This window comes from Antechinus flavipes, chromosome 5 (genome assembly GCF_016432865.1).
Source record: "Antechinus flavipes isolate AdamAnt ecotype Samford, QLD, Australia chromosome 5, AdamAnt_v2, whole genome shotgun sequence".
Lineage (NCBI taxonomy): Eukaryota > Metazoa > Chordata > Mammalia > Dasyuromorphia > Dasyuridae > Antechinus > Antechinus flavipes.
This window is the reverse complement of record NC_067402.1, coordinates 119,762,875-119,782,282: the sequence shown is the minus strand read 5'-3', so window position 1 is coordinate 119,782,282 and position 19,408 is coordinate 119,762,875. Positions and strand designations below refer to the sequence as shown.

The following is a 19,408-nucleotide window of genomic DNA, read 5'->3' as shown; positions in this document are numbered from 1 at the left end:
TCATTATGAATACAGAATATTGCATAAGCTATCAGTTTCAATTGATGTTGGTTAGTTTTGCTGAACCTCTTTTTGTCTTTTATTCTTATTATGGCAATTAGATCTCTGGGTATAAAATGAGTACATATAGAAATAAAGGTGACAGAAAAATAAAAGATCAATAATTTTTTCCCTAAAATCACATGAAATGCAAACAAGTATTAAGTTATACTGGCCACTTGGTCAGCAAAGATTTCTTGATCCCAAGGTCATATATTCATCAGTCAATCATCAAGTTTTGAGGCAGACGTTTATAATAACAATCCTTAATCAAATGATAATAGATCTAGAGCTGGAAGGGACCTTCAGAGGCCATTTTCATAATCATTCATTTTACTTTCAAAAAAGACCACACAGAAAGCATGAGAAGACTTCTATATAAACTGATATAAAGTGAAGTAAGCAGGGCCAGAAAAAAGAAAGGTAGGATGACCACAATAAAGTAAATGAAAAGAACATCAAAGACAAAACTGAAATGCAATAATGTAAAATTAAAAAACCTTGGTTCCAAAGAAAAGACAAAAGAAAATCTCTACGTTTTTCTTCTCTGCCCACCCTCAACTCTTTAAAGAAATAGAGGCTATAGGGTGAAGAACTCTGCATATTATGTGAGCTTGAAAACATGGAAATAAAATTCTTCTAATAACTAATGAAGTGAATGGCTAGATTATTCCACAAAATAAAACTGAACACCTATATAATATAAATGTTTTGGGCTTTTGTTGTATGACTTTCGTTAACTTTCTATAGCTTTTTCAATTTTGTTTGTCCTTTTGTCTATCTGTCCATTTTGACAAACTCTGCTATAATGAATTGCTTTAAGGAGCAGAGTTAATACCTGTTCAATCGACAATGCACAGGATAGTATTATGTACATGTCTGTAATTCCATGAAGATGAGTAATCCTTGCTTTCTAATTCATTAATTTCTTCTCATTTATCCTTTTTTATATCCTCTAAATTCTGTATATCTGCTTTCAACATATTCTGGTAAATAAGGTCATTTAATCCAAAAAATTGTCATTAGAACACTGGATCACAATTCACAAATATGATTTTTGGTCCAGTATTTAAAATTATGAAACAATCATATAATTAAAAAACAATAAAGGATATCAACCACATAAAAAACTTAAAACACAAATATACTTTTTAAATACTAACCGGTTCCTCTGCTTTGATAAGGCGGTTTGAAGAACTTCACTGCACCATATACATTGACTATAGACCCATGCTTAAGTTGATTCAGAGGTGTATATGTATACTTGGGTGTCACACTCTACATAAATAGAAATATAGAACATGTTTTCATATACACATTTAGCAATAAAGTAGGGGTTTTTTTTGTTAATATGTCCTAATTGGAAAATTAGACATAAGAACATTTTAAGTTAAATTAAGTTTAACTATTTTACTTGCCTGACTTTCAAAATCTTCTTTTAACCATTTTTTTTTAAATGAAATACTGCCAATATGCATTCAACAATCTCTATTTCACTTTATTCCATCTCACGCCTCCAAACTTTGCCCAGGTGCAAAGTTTGCCCTCCTTACCTTTGTCTCAAAGAATTTGTTATCAATAAGAGTTCCTAGTTATTAGCACTCTAACCTATTAGAAATTACTTCCTATTAGTATGCATATATTTTTATTAAATGTATGCTTGTGTTTAGAGTAGTACAGAAGCTCCCTGAGGATAGGGATTTTTTTTTTTTCATATTTCATATGAGGGTCTTGAACTGTATGGAAACTTCTTTATCAGTACCATGAATTATGTCCTTTTCTTCCTCCCCACTACACTTTTCTACCTTATAACTTCCACCCTGAATGAATCTATGGAAGGAATGAATTTCAGTGTTTTCAGTAACAAGCCAATATGTAACTATATATTTAACTATAGTTAAATCAAATAGACTCTATGCCTGAGGGGGAAAAAGATAGTTCCACGCCTTTCCAAAATGTACTGGGACAAAAACTTCTTCATTTACTTCTAAATTACTCAAATTTCTGGCTTTCCCCTAAAGCTGAAGCTGTTGGATAGTAGATTGCCACATAAATGGGCAAGAAAGTGCAACTTTATACACACACACACACACAAACTTTGAAAAGCCAATAAAATCAAAGACAATGCAGAATTTTTTTTTTTCATTTTAAAATACTTTCATTGACTACTCTTTTCTCTGGTGAAAACTATTCTACTTATCAGGACTTTCCTTTAGTTAAGTGAAAGTTAATTAATAGAAATAGAGAGAACTGAAAGGAACTTCAGAGATTAATTCAACTTATTTGTTTGATGGGTTGGGAAATTAAAGCCCACCCAAAGTCACAAAGCATGCTAATGGGAAAGTCTGATTTTCTACTCTCAATGTGAAGAAGACTAAGTGACCCTTCCAATGAAATGATCACCTTTATCTTTTTATTAAATTATAAAACAAACAAAAATGAGGAAAAATTAGAACATCACAGAATTTAGACCTTGGAGGGCCTTAACAGATAATTTAGTCTAACTCCATCACTTTACAGATGAAGTACCTGATATACTAAAGAATCAAGTGCTGTGTTTGGAGCAGACAGCAGTATGAGATAAGACTTGAAACTAGACTTTTGGCTTCTAAACTCAATATTCTTTAGAATAAAACATATAAATGTTTTCACTAACTTAAGTGAGCAAATATATAATGATCAAAACTGATAAAAATATACAGAAAAAATATAAATATATGGAGCATGTATGAAAAGTATTTTCTAATTTTCCATTTAAAAAAAAGGCCCTCATGATATAATTGATAGTGTGAAATTTGATACAAAGGTTATTTTATATGAATAATTTGATTTTTACAATTTTTGCTTTGCAGAGATGGCTTATATAAAATGTCATAAATGCAGAACGATATTGAACAGTCTTAATGAACCAAAACTGTTAATTTTTTCATTCATAAAGATTAATGGAAGAATTTGTTTTTAATTTTAGTGAAATAATTTAAAAATCAAATTATTTATTACATTTGAAGAAAATATTCATAAAAATTACTGTCAAAATCAAATCCAAACTTACCAAACATATAGGTTCCTCAGAAATAACTGTGTCATATTTAACATAAATCTGAAAAATGAATAAAGAGATTTATCTATAGATATATTTTAACAAAGTAGCATCAAGACTATCATTCTAGTGAGTCGATTTATACAATATTAGCCTAAACCAAAGTATAAAAATATACAATTTTTATGTAAAGCAGTTTTTCAAATCTTACTATTATTCTTTTATTTTTAATGTTCTACAAAGTACTGCTCAGGTGGATTGAATTCCTGCTTCTGAATCTATCAGAGTGTTACTTCATCCTTTGTAGGCTTATTGAAAGCATCCTCAGTACAATTTTAGGATAAAACAGGATAACAGGGATGGTATATATCATATACTGCTAACTCCTCAGGCACCAATTCATCTTCATCAGAATCATCATCTTCAATTGACATTTATTAAACACCCATTATGTGCCAGTCACTGTGCTTAGTTCTAGAGATATAAAGAAAGGTGTGGACAAGGTCCTTCATACCAAGGATCTCACATTCTAATTGCTGACAACATAAAAACAACTACTTTATATATAAAGCTTTTTCCAAACTGAATCAAGAAGCATTAAAACTTTAAAGTAAAAAGATTTAAAGTCTAATTTTGAATTTTACTAGTGTTCCTGTTTATCAGTTGATATTGAAATTAGTCTTATGGAAGTAGATAAGAAGATGAGAGAAAGGATTTAAGGTTTTTAGCAAAACTATCTCCTTTTCCCCAACTGGTTGGTTCCCTAACTTTCGCCCAACTGGAATTTCTGGACTTCTCCATTTGATAAAGGTAAATTATTTACATTCTTATATGAAAGGAAGATACGTATTACTCCTAAGAACTTCACTAGGGCAGTAAGGAGTCTACATATACAAAGGACATGGGTGTGAGTTGATTATGCTGAGATGATCTCAAAAAAAAAATTTAGTGAGGAAGAGGGATGTCTTTGGGAGGAGAAAGAGAAAAGTACAATGGGGAAATTTTCCTCACATAAAAAAGGCTTTATAGTGGAGGGGAAATTGGAGGAAAAAAGGGTAATAGTTGAACCTCACTTTGAGTTAAGGGAGAATGAAAAAAGGCAACACAAATTAAGGGAGGCAGTAGTCAGAAGCAACAAAGACTCCTGAGGAAGAACAGAACAAAAAGAGAAAAATAAAGATAAACAGAAGAAGCATAATGGAAGAAAATACAGTTAATAATTATAACTATGATTGTGAATGGGATGAAGTTAATAGCAAAATGGAATTAGAAATCAGAATCCAACAATATGTTGCTAAAAGGTGATACACTTGAAACAGCCACATAGAGTAAAATAAAGGGCTGAAGCAGAATCCATTATGCTTCAGCTGAAGAAAAAATGTAGGATTAGTACTTATGATCTCAGAAAAGCAAAAGCAAAAACAGATCTAACTGTGCAAGTAAAGAGAAGGGGACATAATGTTCTGAAGGTAAAAACTACAAAAACTGACAACAGAAATATATATATATGGGATGAGTATGAAGAGGAACTGAGGATGATATCAAGGCTGTGAAATGAGGTGACAGGAACATGACATGGTGGTGCCCTTAACAGTAAAATGAAAACTCATTTTTTAGGGAAAAATAATGAATTCAGTTTTGGACTTGCTGAGTTTAAAATGTCTATGGGATATTTACTTTCAGATTCCAAAAGGCAACTACTAATGCAAGAGTGTAACCCAGGAGAAAGATTATTGCTGGATATACATATTTGTGAACCATCTATATAGAGATGAAAACTTAAAATCACCAATTGAGAACAGAAAGAGGGAGCCAGGAAAAAATCTTAGAAAAACCTCTATTTAGTGAGAGACAGAAGAGAGATCAGATAAGGAGGAAAACTGGGAAAGAACTTTGTTACTAAAACTTCTCCTGCCTCTGATATTCACTCTGCAAACATTAACATTATGCTTCATCTGTCTTCTCATCTGAGAAGTTCCCTCCCCATGTTGTCCCTTCATCTCAATAGTAAGTTCCAGATTAAGGAGGACTAAGAAAAAGCTAGGAGATCTGAAAATCATTGAGACCACTGGAGAAGATGGGGAAGAAATATGGATAGAAATTTAAATAATGAAATACAAAATATATCAATGAAATTTCTTTTAAGTGATATCATTGATGCCTTTGAAAAGAGCACTTTAAGTTGACAAAGACATTAAATCAGTTTCAGACGAAAAGAGGAAAAAATAGAAAAGGAATAAAGGCACCATGTTTAAAATGCATCCTCGAGGAGTTTAGCTGATGAGAGGAAAAAACAGTCAGCAGCAATGGTAGGATCAAGTTCAGGTTTTTTAAGGAAGAAAAAAGCAAAAGAAAAGGAACTAATAAAGAGGGAGAGACTAAAAGTTAGAGAAGGGAAGGAAGATGACAGAAGTAACAATTTGCCAGAGAAGATGGGAAGGGACAAGATCAAAGGTACATATGGTAGAGAGGTTTTAGAAATGAATGGGGAAGGAAAGAACATTTCTGACTCCTCTATCATGACCAATGACTCAAGGAGTCTGAGTGAAATATAGTTAAAATTAGAAAAGATAGCCAGGAACTGAGTTTTGCATCAGGATCAAACCCTGTCTCACTATTGCTCTCTCATTCTCTTCCAAATCACCTGAACTTTATGGTTAGATAGAAATGTCCCTTTTCAAAATCAAAGATCTCTCATTTACAAACCTAATGTTTTCTCAACCCTTATTCTTAACTATAGTCATATTCATAATCTCATTATAAGTGAAACTGGAAGACAACAAAGTTGTAATTAAATGAAAGGACTGCTACCATAAAGTTTTAAATTCACTATGATCTGCTTATCCCAATCACTCAAAAATTTTAAGTTTCCATAATAAAGGCAAAAAAATTTTTGTAAAAAGCTTAGAACATATGACTTGATATGGCAATTCTATTTCTATTCAATGCTGTTTTTGTTAATTACTAAACATAACATAAGCAAAGCAGAAAATGTGTATACTCACATAAGCAGTAGATTCATTTGGAGACATTTTCAATTGCAAGCAATTTGTTTTATGTTCACTTGAAGAGGAAGTCTCCTCCAAAACAAATCCAGTCACTACAATAGTGTCCTATTGATGGAGTGTAAAGTAGGAGAAAAAAAGTGATTTCTAAAAAAGAAACATACATATTCCTCCAAAAAACAAACAATCCTACCATTTGAATAAGTGATGATTTTATACAAATTCTTTATTTTAGAACCTCCTCACCCCCAAAAGAAAAGAGCACATACCTATATCAATCATTTTTACAAACAATAGCTGATTTGTTCATGTGTTTATTTGATGACATATGACTCTAAATAAAAATTTTTCCTTGGCAACAAAGAAGAAAAGAATTAAAAAAAAAAAAAACACACTTTGGGAAAAATGTTTTCAATAACATTTTTAAGTAAAAATGAATTTTAGTTTAGTGATTTGGAGTCTGAAGACCAGCTCAAATTGAAGTTTTGCAGTTGTGTCACCTTAGTCAAGTCACTTAACTTGCTGAAGAACCAGGTTCTCAGTTCATCTTTAATATAAAAGTATCGTTGAGGTAACTTCTAAAGTGTCATGTACTTTTAAATTTTATGATTCTTAGGAAAGTAACATGTTATTGTCATTGTTAGCATAACAACCTGAGATTTAGTGCCAATAATTTACCAACTTTCTCTTCTAAAGGTTTTAACTTCTCTATTCACAATAAATTTGTTAGTTTTTTATACTGATTTAATAACATGTTAAAAACTTACTAAATTACTTTAAAACTCATGAAAATTTTAATCATAGAACTGGAAGAGGGGCAGAGAGGAACAGGGAATAGTAAAAAAAAGTTTCAATCTGAATATCTTTGTGTGAATGAAAAACAAAATGAACTAACAGTTGATTAGATTACAAAACACTATTAAGAATTTCACATTACATTTAAAGACAAACTTTCCCTTGAAAAAAGCAAGAGAAGTATATTAGTGAATCAATATTATTACAAAAGTAACTTATGAATTAATGCCAAAATATTAGGAAATATAAAAGTTTAGAATTCACATATTAACTCTGAGGTTTAATTTTTTTATCTCATAAACTCACAGAATTTTAGAGCTGAAACAGGCATTAAGGATTATATTAATTCAATGCATCATTATGTAGGTGACAAAATTAAGATATATAGTAACTCTCCCTGCAACAAATGACTTGTTGGAGCCAGAAATGGAAAAGGAACTTAGTTTCTTCTAACTCCTTAGTCTAGTAATCTTTTTATGACATAGAGACTCTTACTATGTACCAAAACTTTGGAGCTGAAACAAAAGTGGCTGGAGTACAGGAGAAAAGAGAGAAAAACAGGGAGTGAAAGCGAGAGAGAGCAAGTTAGAGAGATTCTTAAAAAATGAAGACTAACAAATTTTAAACATCCAATTAAACACCAAAAAAGGATCCAAACAGAAAACACACACACACACACTTACAGCCTCACGTTTTGTTATAATAAAGAATTGTAAAGAAAACGGGTGCTACCAACAAGAGAATAGCTAAACAAATTATGATATATCGAAGTAATAGAATGTTATCACACCATATGAAATGATAAAAGGAAAAAGAAATCTGGGAAGGCTAGAGGGAAGTTAGCAGATTCAGAAGAACAAAATATACAATTACATTGTAATGAGAAATAACTTCAGAAGACTTAAGAACTAAGATAAATGAAATGATTAACTCCAATGGACTGATAAGGAAATATGACATTCTGATTATGGGTGATTCAAGATTAACAAATGAAACATATTTTTGGAATGACAAATGGATAGATTTGTTTTCCTTGATTATGCCTGTTACAAGGATTGTGATTTTGGCTTTGGGGAATTTTTGTTTTTTTGGAATGGAGTTGACTTAGGGAGGAGTAGAATTACCTAATAATGCTGCCTCCCCAAAATAAGGAAGAAAAAAAGATATTTAATGAAGTTCGTTTTAATATTTAGAATAGAAGGAAGCTCAGAAGAAAACAATTAAGCAGACCTTCTTTGAAAGGAATATACTGATATTATTTTTAATAATTTTAATTTTTTTATTTAAATTTAAATTTTTAAAATTTTTTCTATATAATGAAGAATTATATTTATCTTTTTCTGCTCTACATATGAAAAAGTTAAGTTCTTCAACATTCATTAAGTTGAAAATAAAAAATTTAAATTTAAACAACATGTTTAAATTCAGTAATTATTCAAACACAACAATTAAAAAAACTTCCTTCTGGGATGATTTCTGATTCTAAAGGTTTCAAATATAAGTCTAAGATCCCAGGCATATGCATGTGTGCATGTGAGTGTCTGTGTGTATGTGTGTTTTCCTGATTTAAATGATTTATTCCTACTTGAGTGCAGGTAGATTGTGAGGGGAATAAAGTGCCAGGCCTTCAGGAAGACTCATCTTCCTGAGTTCAAATTTGGTCTCAGACACTAACTAGTTATGTGACCCTGGATAGGTAACAACCCAATTTTTTAATGTGGAGAAAGAAATGGCAAACTATTTCAGTATCTTTGCCAAGAAAATCCTAAATAGAGTCACGAAGAGTTGTACATTCCTGAAACAATGAACAACCTCTTGGTGGAAAACTGTGAGGCTACAGAGAAAATAGATTCCTTAAAACTTCTGATAATATAATTCATACTAAATAATTTAATAAGATTCTGATTCAGCCCTACATCAGTTTAATCCATAGTAAAGACAAAATAAATTGTGCCTTTTATTCCCCTGACCTGTTCATCCCATTCCTATAACAAAAAGAAAAGAGAAAAGAAAGAAATTAAAGAAAAAAAGGTGGGGAGGTGCTAAATCTCTCTCTACTTGCCACTATTATCATCTTTGGTTATCTGACAAGTATTAATTAACTGGTACACTTCTATTCTATTTTAATGACTACTTGTTTAAAGTCTATTTAAATATAAGAGCATTTTCCCACAAGTCACCTTTAGGTGAAATATTAATGTGAAGTATTTTACAGTTGTTTTGCTGATTTTCTAAATTTCCTACAATCACAGTATATTGCATTTTCAGATGACTTTACCTAAATATAAAAAAGGGAAGGAGATTGGAGTGAATGAATATGTTTATTGAATACTTTTATATCTTTAAGATTCTAAAGGATCTTTTTCTAGCCTTTGCATATTAATTTCAAGTAATCTGAAGAATCCTAAAAAAGGAAGTATCTCAATAAATTCCATAATCACCATAAAAGACACTGAATCTTAAAAGTTCAGCTAATGAAAGGGATGAAAAAAAAATTGAAAGTAAAAGCTATTTGAGTAAGAAAGAGTAAAAGTATATTTTCTAGTACAAAGTCAAGTTTTTATAAAAAATTTTAATTTAAAATTTAGCAAATAGCAAATACACTGAGCATTTCCATTTTATATATACCTTAAATAACAGGTCTACAAATTGAGTTTTATTATATAAAATGTACTTTTCTTGTGATCTTTTAAGTTTTAAAAATTTTTTATTTTTTTTAATTACAAAATTTTCTTCCAATGTCTTCCAGAGCACCATTGAAGAAAAAAAAGTGAAAGACCCAAAAAAAAAAAAAAAACTTATCTCCTACTTCTGCAAATTTTGGGGTGAGGACATTCTTTCATATTTTTTTTCCAGCAGAGTTTCTTATCTATAATTCTGCAACATTAACATTTTTTTTGATTGTTCAATTTGTAATACTGTGGTCAATGAATAGTTTCTCTGGCTCTGGTTATTTTTCTCAATATCAGTTCCTACAGACCTTTCCATTCTTCTCTGAAATTCATCATATTCATTATTTCTTATGGCAGTGTAATATTCCATCACACAGTGATTCTTTTATTCCCCCCCCCCCCATTTGTTTTACAGGTAATTTTATGTTCTTTTATGTTTTTTCCCCATGTTTTCACTTAATGTTTTTTCTTCTTATACTAAGGTAAGTATATATCTGAGAAGAGATCTAAATTCAGGTTTTCCTAACGGCAAATCCAGAATTCTATTCACTGTGACATATACCTACTTACATATTTTAAGACAATCATAGAAGAAAAACAGAAAAATAGAAGACTATACAAAGGACAATCAGAAACAAAGGAATTCAATATTAATGTTTAACAAAATTGGGAAAAAAATTAATTACTAAGGAGAAAACTACTTGTTTGATAGCAACCACTGGAAAAAATGGAAAGTAGTCTGGTAGCTATTAGGCTCAGATTAACATTTTATGCCATACTCCAAATTAAATCCAAAATGGGATACGTAATTAGATTATTACAAATCACAACATTAAAAAAAAGGGAAAATAATTGGATCATATGCCTTTCATAAGTATAGTAGGAGATATTTTCTTAACCAACCAGGAGATAGAAGCAAATATAAAAGAAAATAGATGATTTTGGTTACAAGAAATTGAAAAGCTTCTTTACAAACAAAATTAATTCAATAATTAGGATAAAAGAAGCTATCAAATAGGGGGAAAATTGTATCAATTCTCTCTGATGAAAGCTGAGTATCCAAAACATATAAACAATACATACATACATGCATACATACATATATGTATATACGAGATGTGTACCTGTAAATGAAAATCTAAATATTAACAAAGATATAGATATAAAACCAAAAGCTATTCCTTGATAAGTGGTCAACTACTCCAAAGAATAACTACCATTACTGACTACATTGAAATATCTTTGTATTTTTATGAAAATAATTTTGACTTTTAGGTCCCTCGAAAAGAGACTCGGGGATCACCAGGAGTTGAAAGGCTACACTAAAAACGGCAGGTAACAGAAAGAAAACAGCAAAGTCCAAAAGACCTGGACCCAAATATCCCATTCCACCATACTGTGGCTATAAGACCCTTGTCAAATCACTTTGTGTCTCAAGCAACTTACAAGACAATAAATTAAAGAGAAAGTGTTCATTTACAGTGATAGATAAAAGTTCCTCATCAGGAGTTTCCCATACCAATGAAATAAAAGGTCAGATTTTAAAAAGTTTTTTTTTTTTTTTTAATTACAGAAGCAGAAAAATTCTAACAGTAATTAACCTTACTGGCAAGCACACAAAGAAAAAACAAAAAGAAAAAATTCTATGGCTGAATAAATGGCCAAAAATGGTTATTTTTTTTTTCTAGATATTTATTTCTAAATAAAAAAAAAAAAAACATTTCTTACCCCTTGACGCACAACTTTTGCACACTGCTCAGCTAAATTTCCAAAGAATAATATACTGATTGTGTTGATTTCTGGATGAAATTTCTCTCTCTCTGAGGAAAAAGGACAAAAAAATACACATTGCTATAAAATATTTTTCACATGAAAGAAAAATGATTAAAAAAAAACCCAAATTATACAAAATCCTCATTGAAATGAAAGTATGACTTGTAATTAAAATGTTTCGTTTCTAATGCTTAGAACATTGCAATAATAATTTAGAAAATACTTATTATCAATAACAATAATAAGTAATTTCTTACTAATCACTGATGATAAAATCATCAAAAATTTCAACTTAAATCTTTTACCTAATTTTCTAAAAATCCTAACTTAATTCTTCTAGTATTTATCTTCAAATTCTCTTCAATAGATTCATAAACTACAAATTTTCTTTAAGGGAATTATTGCTCAATTTGGTTTTTTATAATAGTTCACATCAAAAAAATTCATTTTCTCTTGAATACTAATCAAATATCCTTATATTTATTTAATATAATTTTGTCATTGTTTTTCATGTTCTGAATAAAAAACATTTTTATTTTACTCAAAATTTTCAGTACCAAGATCTGGCATTACTAATATAATAAAATCATACTACTCTTCTTTCCAAAATTTTACTTGTTAAAAGAAATGAAAATAATAACCCTTAAAAAATTTTTTGCCAACAACATGCAAAAGGCATAAGCAAATTGTTTTACATAATACATTTTATATATATATACATATATGTACATGTGTGCATATATATGCATACACAGAAAAAATTTTCCTACTTAAATATAATCCTTGTCATACTTTACCACAGGTGAAGCAATACTTCCTTTCTCTCCACTGTATATGTATCAGTTCAAAATCTTCTTCCAAGAACCTTTCCCTAATGAACTATAACTGAACTGTAACCACTCATCTACTGACAGTATTTTGCTTGGACTACATTAGTTCATATTTACTAATTCAGCACTTTGTAAATATTCAAACTGTAATTAGACTCTAGACTCTCTGATTATTATAGCTCTTTTAAATATCACTTTAAGATTTGTCACTCAGCTTACATAAATTGTCTTATTTAATTCTCACAACAATCCAGGGTACAGACACTATTATTCCCATTTCAAAACAAGGACTCCCAGGGTGGGTGAGATTAATTAATTCAGGTCACCAGGTCACAGAGTTACTAAGTCTCTGAAGTATTTAGGTGCACTCAGGTACAGCATTGCATCCATTATGCCATGGAAGCACCTAGTAATTCAGAAACTAGTTCATATTCTAATATGTCTTCCCATAACATCAGATATAGTAATTTGTTTCTATTAGATGCTCAATGAATATTTATCAAATGAATGAATACAAGACTGTAAATATATCTTGGCAGCTGGGAGAAGAATGTACTGTAACTGTAGCTTGAGGATGAGTGAGAGAACAGTTAGAATGCTATTGCAAAAGAACAGTGAGAAGTGATAAAAGAATAAAACTGGTTGTAGCTATGTGAAGAGAAAAATGATATAGAAATGATTAAGATAAGTGAGCACATCTAAGATATACCTAAGTCAAAAGGAATGCCCACTATAACACGCCTAACAAATCAAATCCACAATCCACATGGAGAATTCTAAGGCAAACTCACTACTTCCTGAAGTAGTCCATTCCACTTTTGGACAACTCTCAAATGCTTAGGACAATTTTGCTGACATTAAATATACATTCCTTGTAGTTTCTACCCTTTGTTCCTATTTCTGTCGTGAAGTCAAAAAGAACAAATCTAATCCCTCTTCCACAGAACAGTTCATGCAATCACTGAGCAGTCAGCTAGTATGTCTCGCCTGAGTTTTCTATGTAATGCAAAGTAAACATCTCCAATTCTTTCACATAAATCAGAATGTACAAAATATGTTTGGATGAGAGCAAATGGTTTTGTGGCTGAATAGTAGGAAAAATGTTGAAAAGGTAATATGGGATTAAATTGTGAAGAATACTGAACAACTGGGTGAAGAATTTTAATATAAGACTATAAAGCAAAGTTTCCTTCCAAATGGATGATTGTTATAAGTGAACTTCTGTTCTTTATATTACACACCTTGTAACATTATCTTCAAAAAGGCTGTTCCATCTTCAAGCAGAGTTAAAGAGTAGATGAGTGAAACTGTCCCCTGAAAATTTAAAAACAAAAAAGGGAGGTAAGGGGAAAGGGCAATTAATCAACATTCGAAAGGCACAGGGAAATTGCATTTCAATTTCAACTAAGATCTATAGGCATTATTCTGAGTCCAGAAGTAATTCTGATGGAATAAAAACTGAGGCTCTTATCTCACTTACAGAAAAATGCCTATGCTCTGTAAATGTCTAGATACTCTAGTAACCTACCTTTTCATGACAATTCAATAAAGGGCAGGATATAAGTATTCCTAAGACCTTTCAGCCCCCCAAAAATAAATTAAATTAAAATAAAGGCACAACTGCACATTATTCAGGTGGGGACTGTTTTTCATCAGGTTTAATAACTGATATAAAGCCTGAAATACTCAGGTTCATATACTCCTTTTATAAATAAATTTCCCCCTTCAAACACTCACTTAATTCAATTTGGTAAGAGCTTATTATGCTTACTTATAAGCCTACTATGTACAAGGCACAATGCTTAGGGGTAGGGATATAAAGGCAAAAACAAAATTTTCAGAGTTACTATAGGAAAACAATATGCACACTAATAAATACCAACATACCATAAATGTAAATATGATGTAATTCTGGAGGAGCATGGGGAGACTAACAACAAAAAAGTTCAAGAAAGACAACTGAAGAAAGTGTTATTTCCTCTAAGCCCAGAAATTCCAAGAGGTGAAAGTGAAAAAGAAAAGCAAGCAGGGCACAGAGGACAGAAAGCTCATGCAAAGAGTTATTATCTCAAAGCATGGGATGTAATGTCCATATAAAGTTCAACACAAACCACTTTAGCAGGAACAAAGAGTAAATGAAGGACACTAAAGGTGAAATCAATATGCAGAGAGAAGCTGGAGCAAGATTATAGATAGTTTTAGGGAGCTAGCAAAGCTGCTTAAACAGGATGGTAATAGAGCCAGCGTCATGCTTTGATAGCAATTCAGCAACTCTGTCCAAAATAGATAGGAGAGTAAAGCAAGGACACCAATTAAAAGCTATCTAAATAATTGGTCTATCTTACATAAACTTTGTATCTTATTCAAAATCTAGTTATAGTGTTATACATCCAATGACCAATTGTAAAATTTTTGTTGAACTGAAATGGCCAGAACTTCATTTTTTTTTAAATTACCCTACTTTTTTCTACTTATATAAGGACTAAGGAAAACACATAATATACAAAGCTTTCCAGTTGAGCTTTCTTTGTTTTAAAGGCAACCATGAAGAATTCAAAATACATTTTCACTTCAGTAAATGTTGTTAAGTGCTGACAAGGTTCCTAATGTAACATATAATCCCCTATTACCATAGAATATGGCTCTAAAACAGGACATTTACAATGAAAATATATAGAAAAAAAAAACATGAATAACTAAAAACCCAATCACACTAAAAATTGGGTAATAGTGTATATAAAAACAGGGTGCATATATGTATGTTTAATCTAAGGTTTGAGGACCAGTAAGATGAACTATATAGGAGACTAAGATGAAAATTCTGAAGTGAATTTTGGGGACTCTGTAAAACTTTAGAAAATAAGAGTACTATTTCTTTAACACATCTACTTATTTTAACTTTAAAAATTGTTTTTCTTTTTTTGGAATATTACTGATGTATTTGTAGTACTACTCATATACTTGTCAATCAGAAGTAATCATTTTCTGACACAAATGGAAACAAAACGAAGTTTTTCTAAAATATTGGGAAAGCGTTAAAAAGCCAGTATGATGATATATGTAGATGAGATTGCTTAAAAGGAAAACTTATAAAAGCATCCTCATGTATGCTAAATATTGTATACAACTCCATATTGTTAACTATCAGCCAAGTTTCAGTTTTTGAGTGAGAGATAGGAGAATGGTATGAGCTGGTGATAGCCAATCATTTGTATGAAAAAGTTACACATATGCCACTACTCATAAATCAATAAATGTCTGTTTCAAATGCCAATTCGGAACATATTGGTATGGTTTATAACTAAAAACAGCCCTACTAAGATGAATGGTATGGTTTTTAACAAAAATAGCCCTACTAAGATGAATCACTACAGCAATGGATTTAGTTGGTCCTATGTTTTCAGAGGTTAGGCTAAATTACATAAAGACTTCAAGTTTGAGCCTGGTGATAGATTATATTTCCCTTGTATGAAAACTAAAAAAAGTTCTAAAGGATTCATCATTATCAGATTGGCTACAGAGGAAATTTGTCAGTCTTGGCAATGATGGAAGATAATTATAAGTCATATATGATTATGATCATATTATAAAATAAAGTGAGGGAAAGGGTAACTTACAAAAAACACTATAGATGGAGCAGTGAATTGGTTGAACCACTATGGAAAACAATTTGGAATTATACTAATAAAATCATTACCTCTGACTCAGCAATGTATATGTATTATTCATTACTATGCATATATACTATAGTCAAATATAAGAAAATACATTTTTTTTTGGTAGTAGCAAGCAACTGAAATGAAGTTGGGTGCCAATAAATTAGGGGGTGTTTAAACAGACGAAGTGTGGTTTATGAAAATATTAAAACATGCTATAAGAAATAACAGATATAAAGAATTCAAGGAAACTTGGAAAGAGTGGGATGAATACAGAGCGCAGCAAAACTAGGAGGATAATTCAAACAATGACTGCAACATAAAGGAAAAAAATCCTCAATACATCTATGTTCCTATTAGTATTGCCCTCACCCAGGCTATGAAGTTTCTTTATTTAAAGGCCCACAAAACAAAGTTTTTGTTTTTACTATAGTCCGGCCCTACAACAGTCTGAGGGACAGTGAACTGGCCCTCTATTTAAAAAGTTTGAGGAGCCCTGAATAGTATACCTATAGTCTAATTAGCATTACCAAATTTTTTGTATATATAATAACCAAAAATTAAAATATCTAAATATCTTGTCAAAACATAGTAGCTGAAACTGTGAAGGATATTAAACATTACAACAAGACAAATATAATAACTAAATGACTTAACAAGGTTAGGATTTGAAGAATAATAAGGAAGAGTAATAAAGATTCAAACAGCAATATGTATTGTCAGTTGACTATTAAGACTCTCAGATTCTTTCAGCCCTTTGTCCAGGGGAAATATCTAATAGGATTTCATTAAAATTTGACAAATATAATTAAGGAATATACAAATATTTTCAAAAACTTTCAAGTTATAACTAAAGCAACGTTCTATGAGGCAGTGCAGACATTCTTTACCCAACTTTTAAGCTCCCTTTTTCATGCTGTCTTCTTCCTTTAGTAAATCAATAATCATTTATTAAACATTTATTATATGTCAGGCACTGTACAAAGCATTGTGCAAACAAAGAAAGGCAGGGGGTCCTCAAAGAGCTCACAATCTAATTAGGGAAATCATAAGAAAACAAATATGTATAAACAAACTATATACAGGATAAATAGGAAATAATTAACAGAGGGCGGCATAAAGATTAAGAGAGATTAAGAAAGCTTCCCAGAAATGAGGAATTTTATTTAAGACTTAAAGGCAGCCAGAGGAAGACATGAAGAGAGAGAGTATTCTAGAAAGGGGGGGTGGTGGGGGGAGATGTAGTCAGAGAAAATCCCCAGAGCCAAGAGGTCTTACTCATCAAACAGCAGAGAGTTCACTATCATGGAGGTAAAGACATTTGTAAGAGTGGAAAAACTGTGGAATAGGATTAGTTATGAAGGGCTCTGAATGCCAACCAGAGGATTTTGTATTATATCCTGGAGGTATTAGGATCAAAAATAGCAGATGGTGGGAAATCATCCAAGATTGAGGCTTGGCAGAGTACAACTGCTGATATAAGGGAGCCAAGGGTTCAAGAAGACAGTGTAAAACTGAACTATTTCACCCAAGGTCAAGAGGGAAAAAGAAAACAGAAAAAAGAGTTTGGGGGTGATGATAGTCTGGGAGAGAATGAAAGGGGTCTAGGGGATAAATGTCACTGTGGACAAAAAGTAGGGTATGGTAAGGGAAGACAAAGGGAAAAGTTGAAAAGCAATTAGTTATGTTCAGATAAATGGATTTCAGAAATAGAATGTTGCTCATTAGGGGTAGGGGTAGTAATCTGTATCCCATATGTCTAAAAAATTTTAAATGTTTAATTAGTTCTAGTTTCTGGTTTGTCTGAATTTAGGCTTCTCCCATCCCTCCAACTTTGAAAGAAAAAGTAAAATAATCAAGTGAATGTGAATAGAAATCAGATAATAGGGAAAACCTGTGGGATCTCTAAATATTATATATTATTTTCTGTGAGTTGAAACAACATCCCCCACACACATGCAAACATTATATATATTATCATACTTTCTTGAGGAAAAGGAATTTTGAATTATTTAAACTCCTTACCTGAATAAATTTGTTGGAATAATCACAACCAAGTTGTAGAGTTCTTAAATCCACTTCTTCTAAGTGGCTTGGTAATTGAACTTCAGGCACTCCATTGACTTCCTTTATTAGGTGAACTGGCATATTTGCATTTAAAACCAACTTCAATTAGATTACTTCTTGATTGACAGTATTTTTCTGAGAGCACAAAAATCACCATAAGATTAAAATACACTGCCACAATTCCCAAGTTTGGCAGCTACTACAAATTAATGAAAGATAAAACTACAAATTGGGATTCTAAGACTGATTTTCCTGTCAAGCTTCCATCTCCTTTGTGGCATAAACTTTTTATTATTTTTTTTTTCTAAATCGACAATAGGTCCCTTGAATGTACAAAAGCATCTTCATAATAATAACTGTTTTTCAACAGGGTTTTTGAGGTTTACAATATTTTAAATAAAAGGCAGGTTCTGTTTTATTTCACAGTGGAGGAAACTAACGTCCCTCATCTTTTTAAGTCCTCCAGGCTTTTTTTAAGTCCCACCTTCTGCAAGATGCTCAGTTAACATTAGTGCCTTTCCTCTGAGGTCACTTCCGATTTTGTCTTTTCCAGTGGCTTGTTTTTGTACATAGTGGCTTGCATTTTGTGTTCACAATTAGAATGTGAGCTCCTTGTGGGCAGGGATTGATTTTTTTCTCCCCTTTTTCGTTGTATTCTTTGCTCCTAGCAGTTCCTGACTCGTAGTTTGCGCTTAATATACGCTGACTAGTTGACTAAAAACAAGTACCTATGGCGCTAAGTAAGATCTTAGCTGTGTGGCCTCGGATCATTCCACTTTGCCTTTGAATCTTTATTTTGCTCGTCGGCAAAGTGGCGAGAGGAATGGAGTCCTACTCCACCAACATCAGGGAAGAAGGTGTCCCGCTCCAACGTAGAGCACTAATAGGAATGGTGGTCACAATGATGCTACTCCTAATAAGTATAAGGGATAACTTCCGCAAACTAAGTAGGCGCCCAAACCACCAAGATGCGATGGCTATGCTTTTAGGAGACTACTCGTCCATTTCAAATTGCTCTAACTAGCCTCTGGTCCACTTGTTTTCCTCCCTCCACAACCCCAATTCAGACCCCCCAGTGGCCCAAACGCTGGAGAGGAGCCGCTACTTTGTCAGGCACGCAAGTTAACTCACCCGCGCAGCGACCCACAAACTCCGGAAGTGCGGAAGACGCTACGCTACGCTACGTCGGTAAATTCGTTCTGCTCATGCGCCGCAGCCGGCACTTGCGCATTGATGATATGATGCTATTTCCTGGTTCCCTTTTTCTGGCAAGTTGTCTCGCTGAAAAATTCTCTTTTTGCTTTGTTACTCGCTTTCACGACGTCAGAGTGATGTGTCTTGAAACTTTGATTTGCTGTGGACTTCGTCTCTCTGAGCCTGTGGACTATCCGGTCGTGTGGTGGAAAAAACCTTGGAGGTTATATACTCCAGTGTTACGGCGAAGGTCTAAGTGAGATCAACTACTCCACTCGACATCCTTTATTTTTTTCTTATTTAATCGTTTCAGTCGCGTATTCACGACTCTTCGTGA

At 32.0% G+C, this 19,408-nt stretch overlaps 1 protein-coding gene across 1 annotated transcript in view; it reads right to left on the bottom strand.

The window, feature by feature from the left end:
- POT1 (protection of telomeres 1) overlaps positions 1-19,075 on the bottom strand; it is an 85,707-nt gene extending 66,632 nt beyond the window's left edge. The window contains exons 1-7 of the mRNA XM_051962044.1: positions 19,009-19,075; positions 17,836-18,012; positions 13,396-13,468; positions 11,280-11,371; positions 6,085-6,192; positions 3,092-3,139; positions 1,203-1,317 (exon numbers count right to left, since the gene is read on the bottom strand). Coding sequence (XP_051818004.1) covers positions 1,203-1,317; positions 3,092-3,139; positions 6,085-6,192; positions 11,280-11,371; positions 13,396-13,468; positions 17,836-17,958 — 559 coding nt within the window. The 5' untranslated portion in view covers positions 17,959-18,012; positions 19,009-19,075. The remainder of the gene's footprint in view (positions 1-1,202; positions 1,318-3,091; positions 3,140-6,084; positions 6,193-11,279; positions 11,372-13,395; positions 13,469-17,835; positions 18,013-19,008) is intronic.
- Between the last annotated feature and the right edge of the window lie 333 nt (positions 19,076-19,408).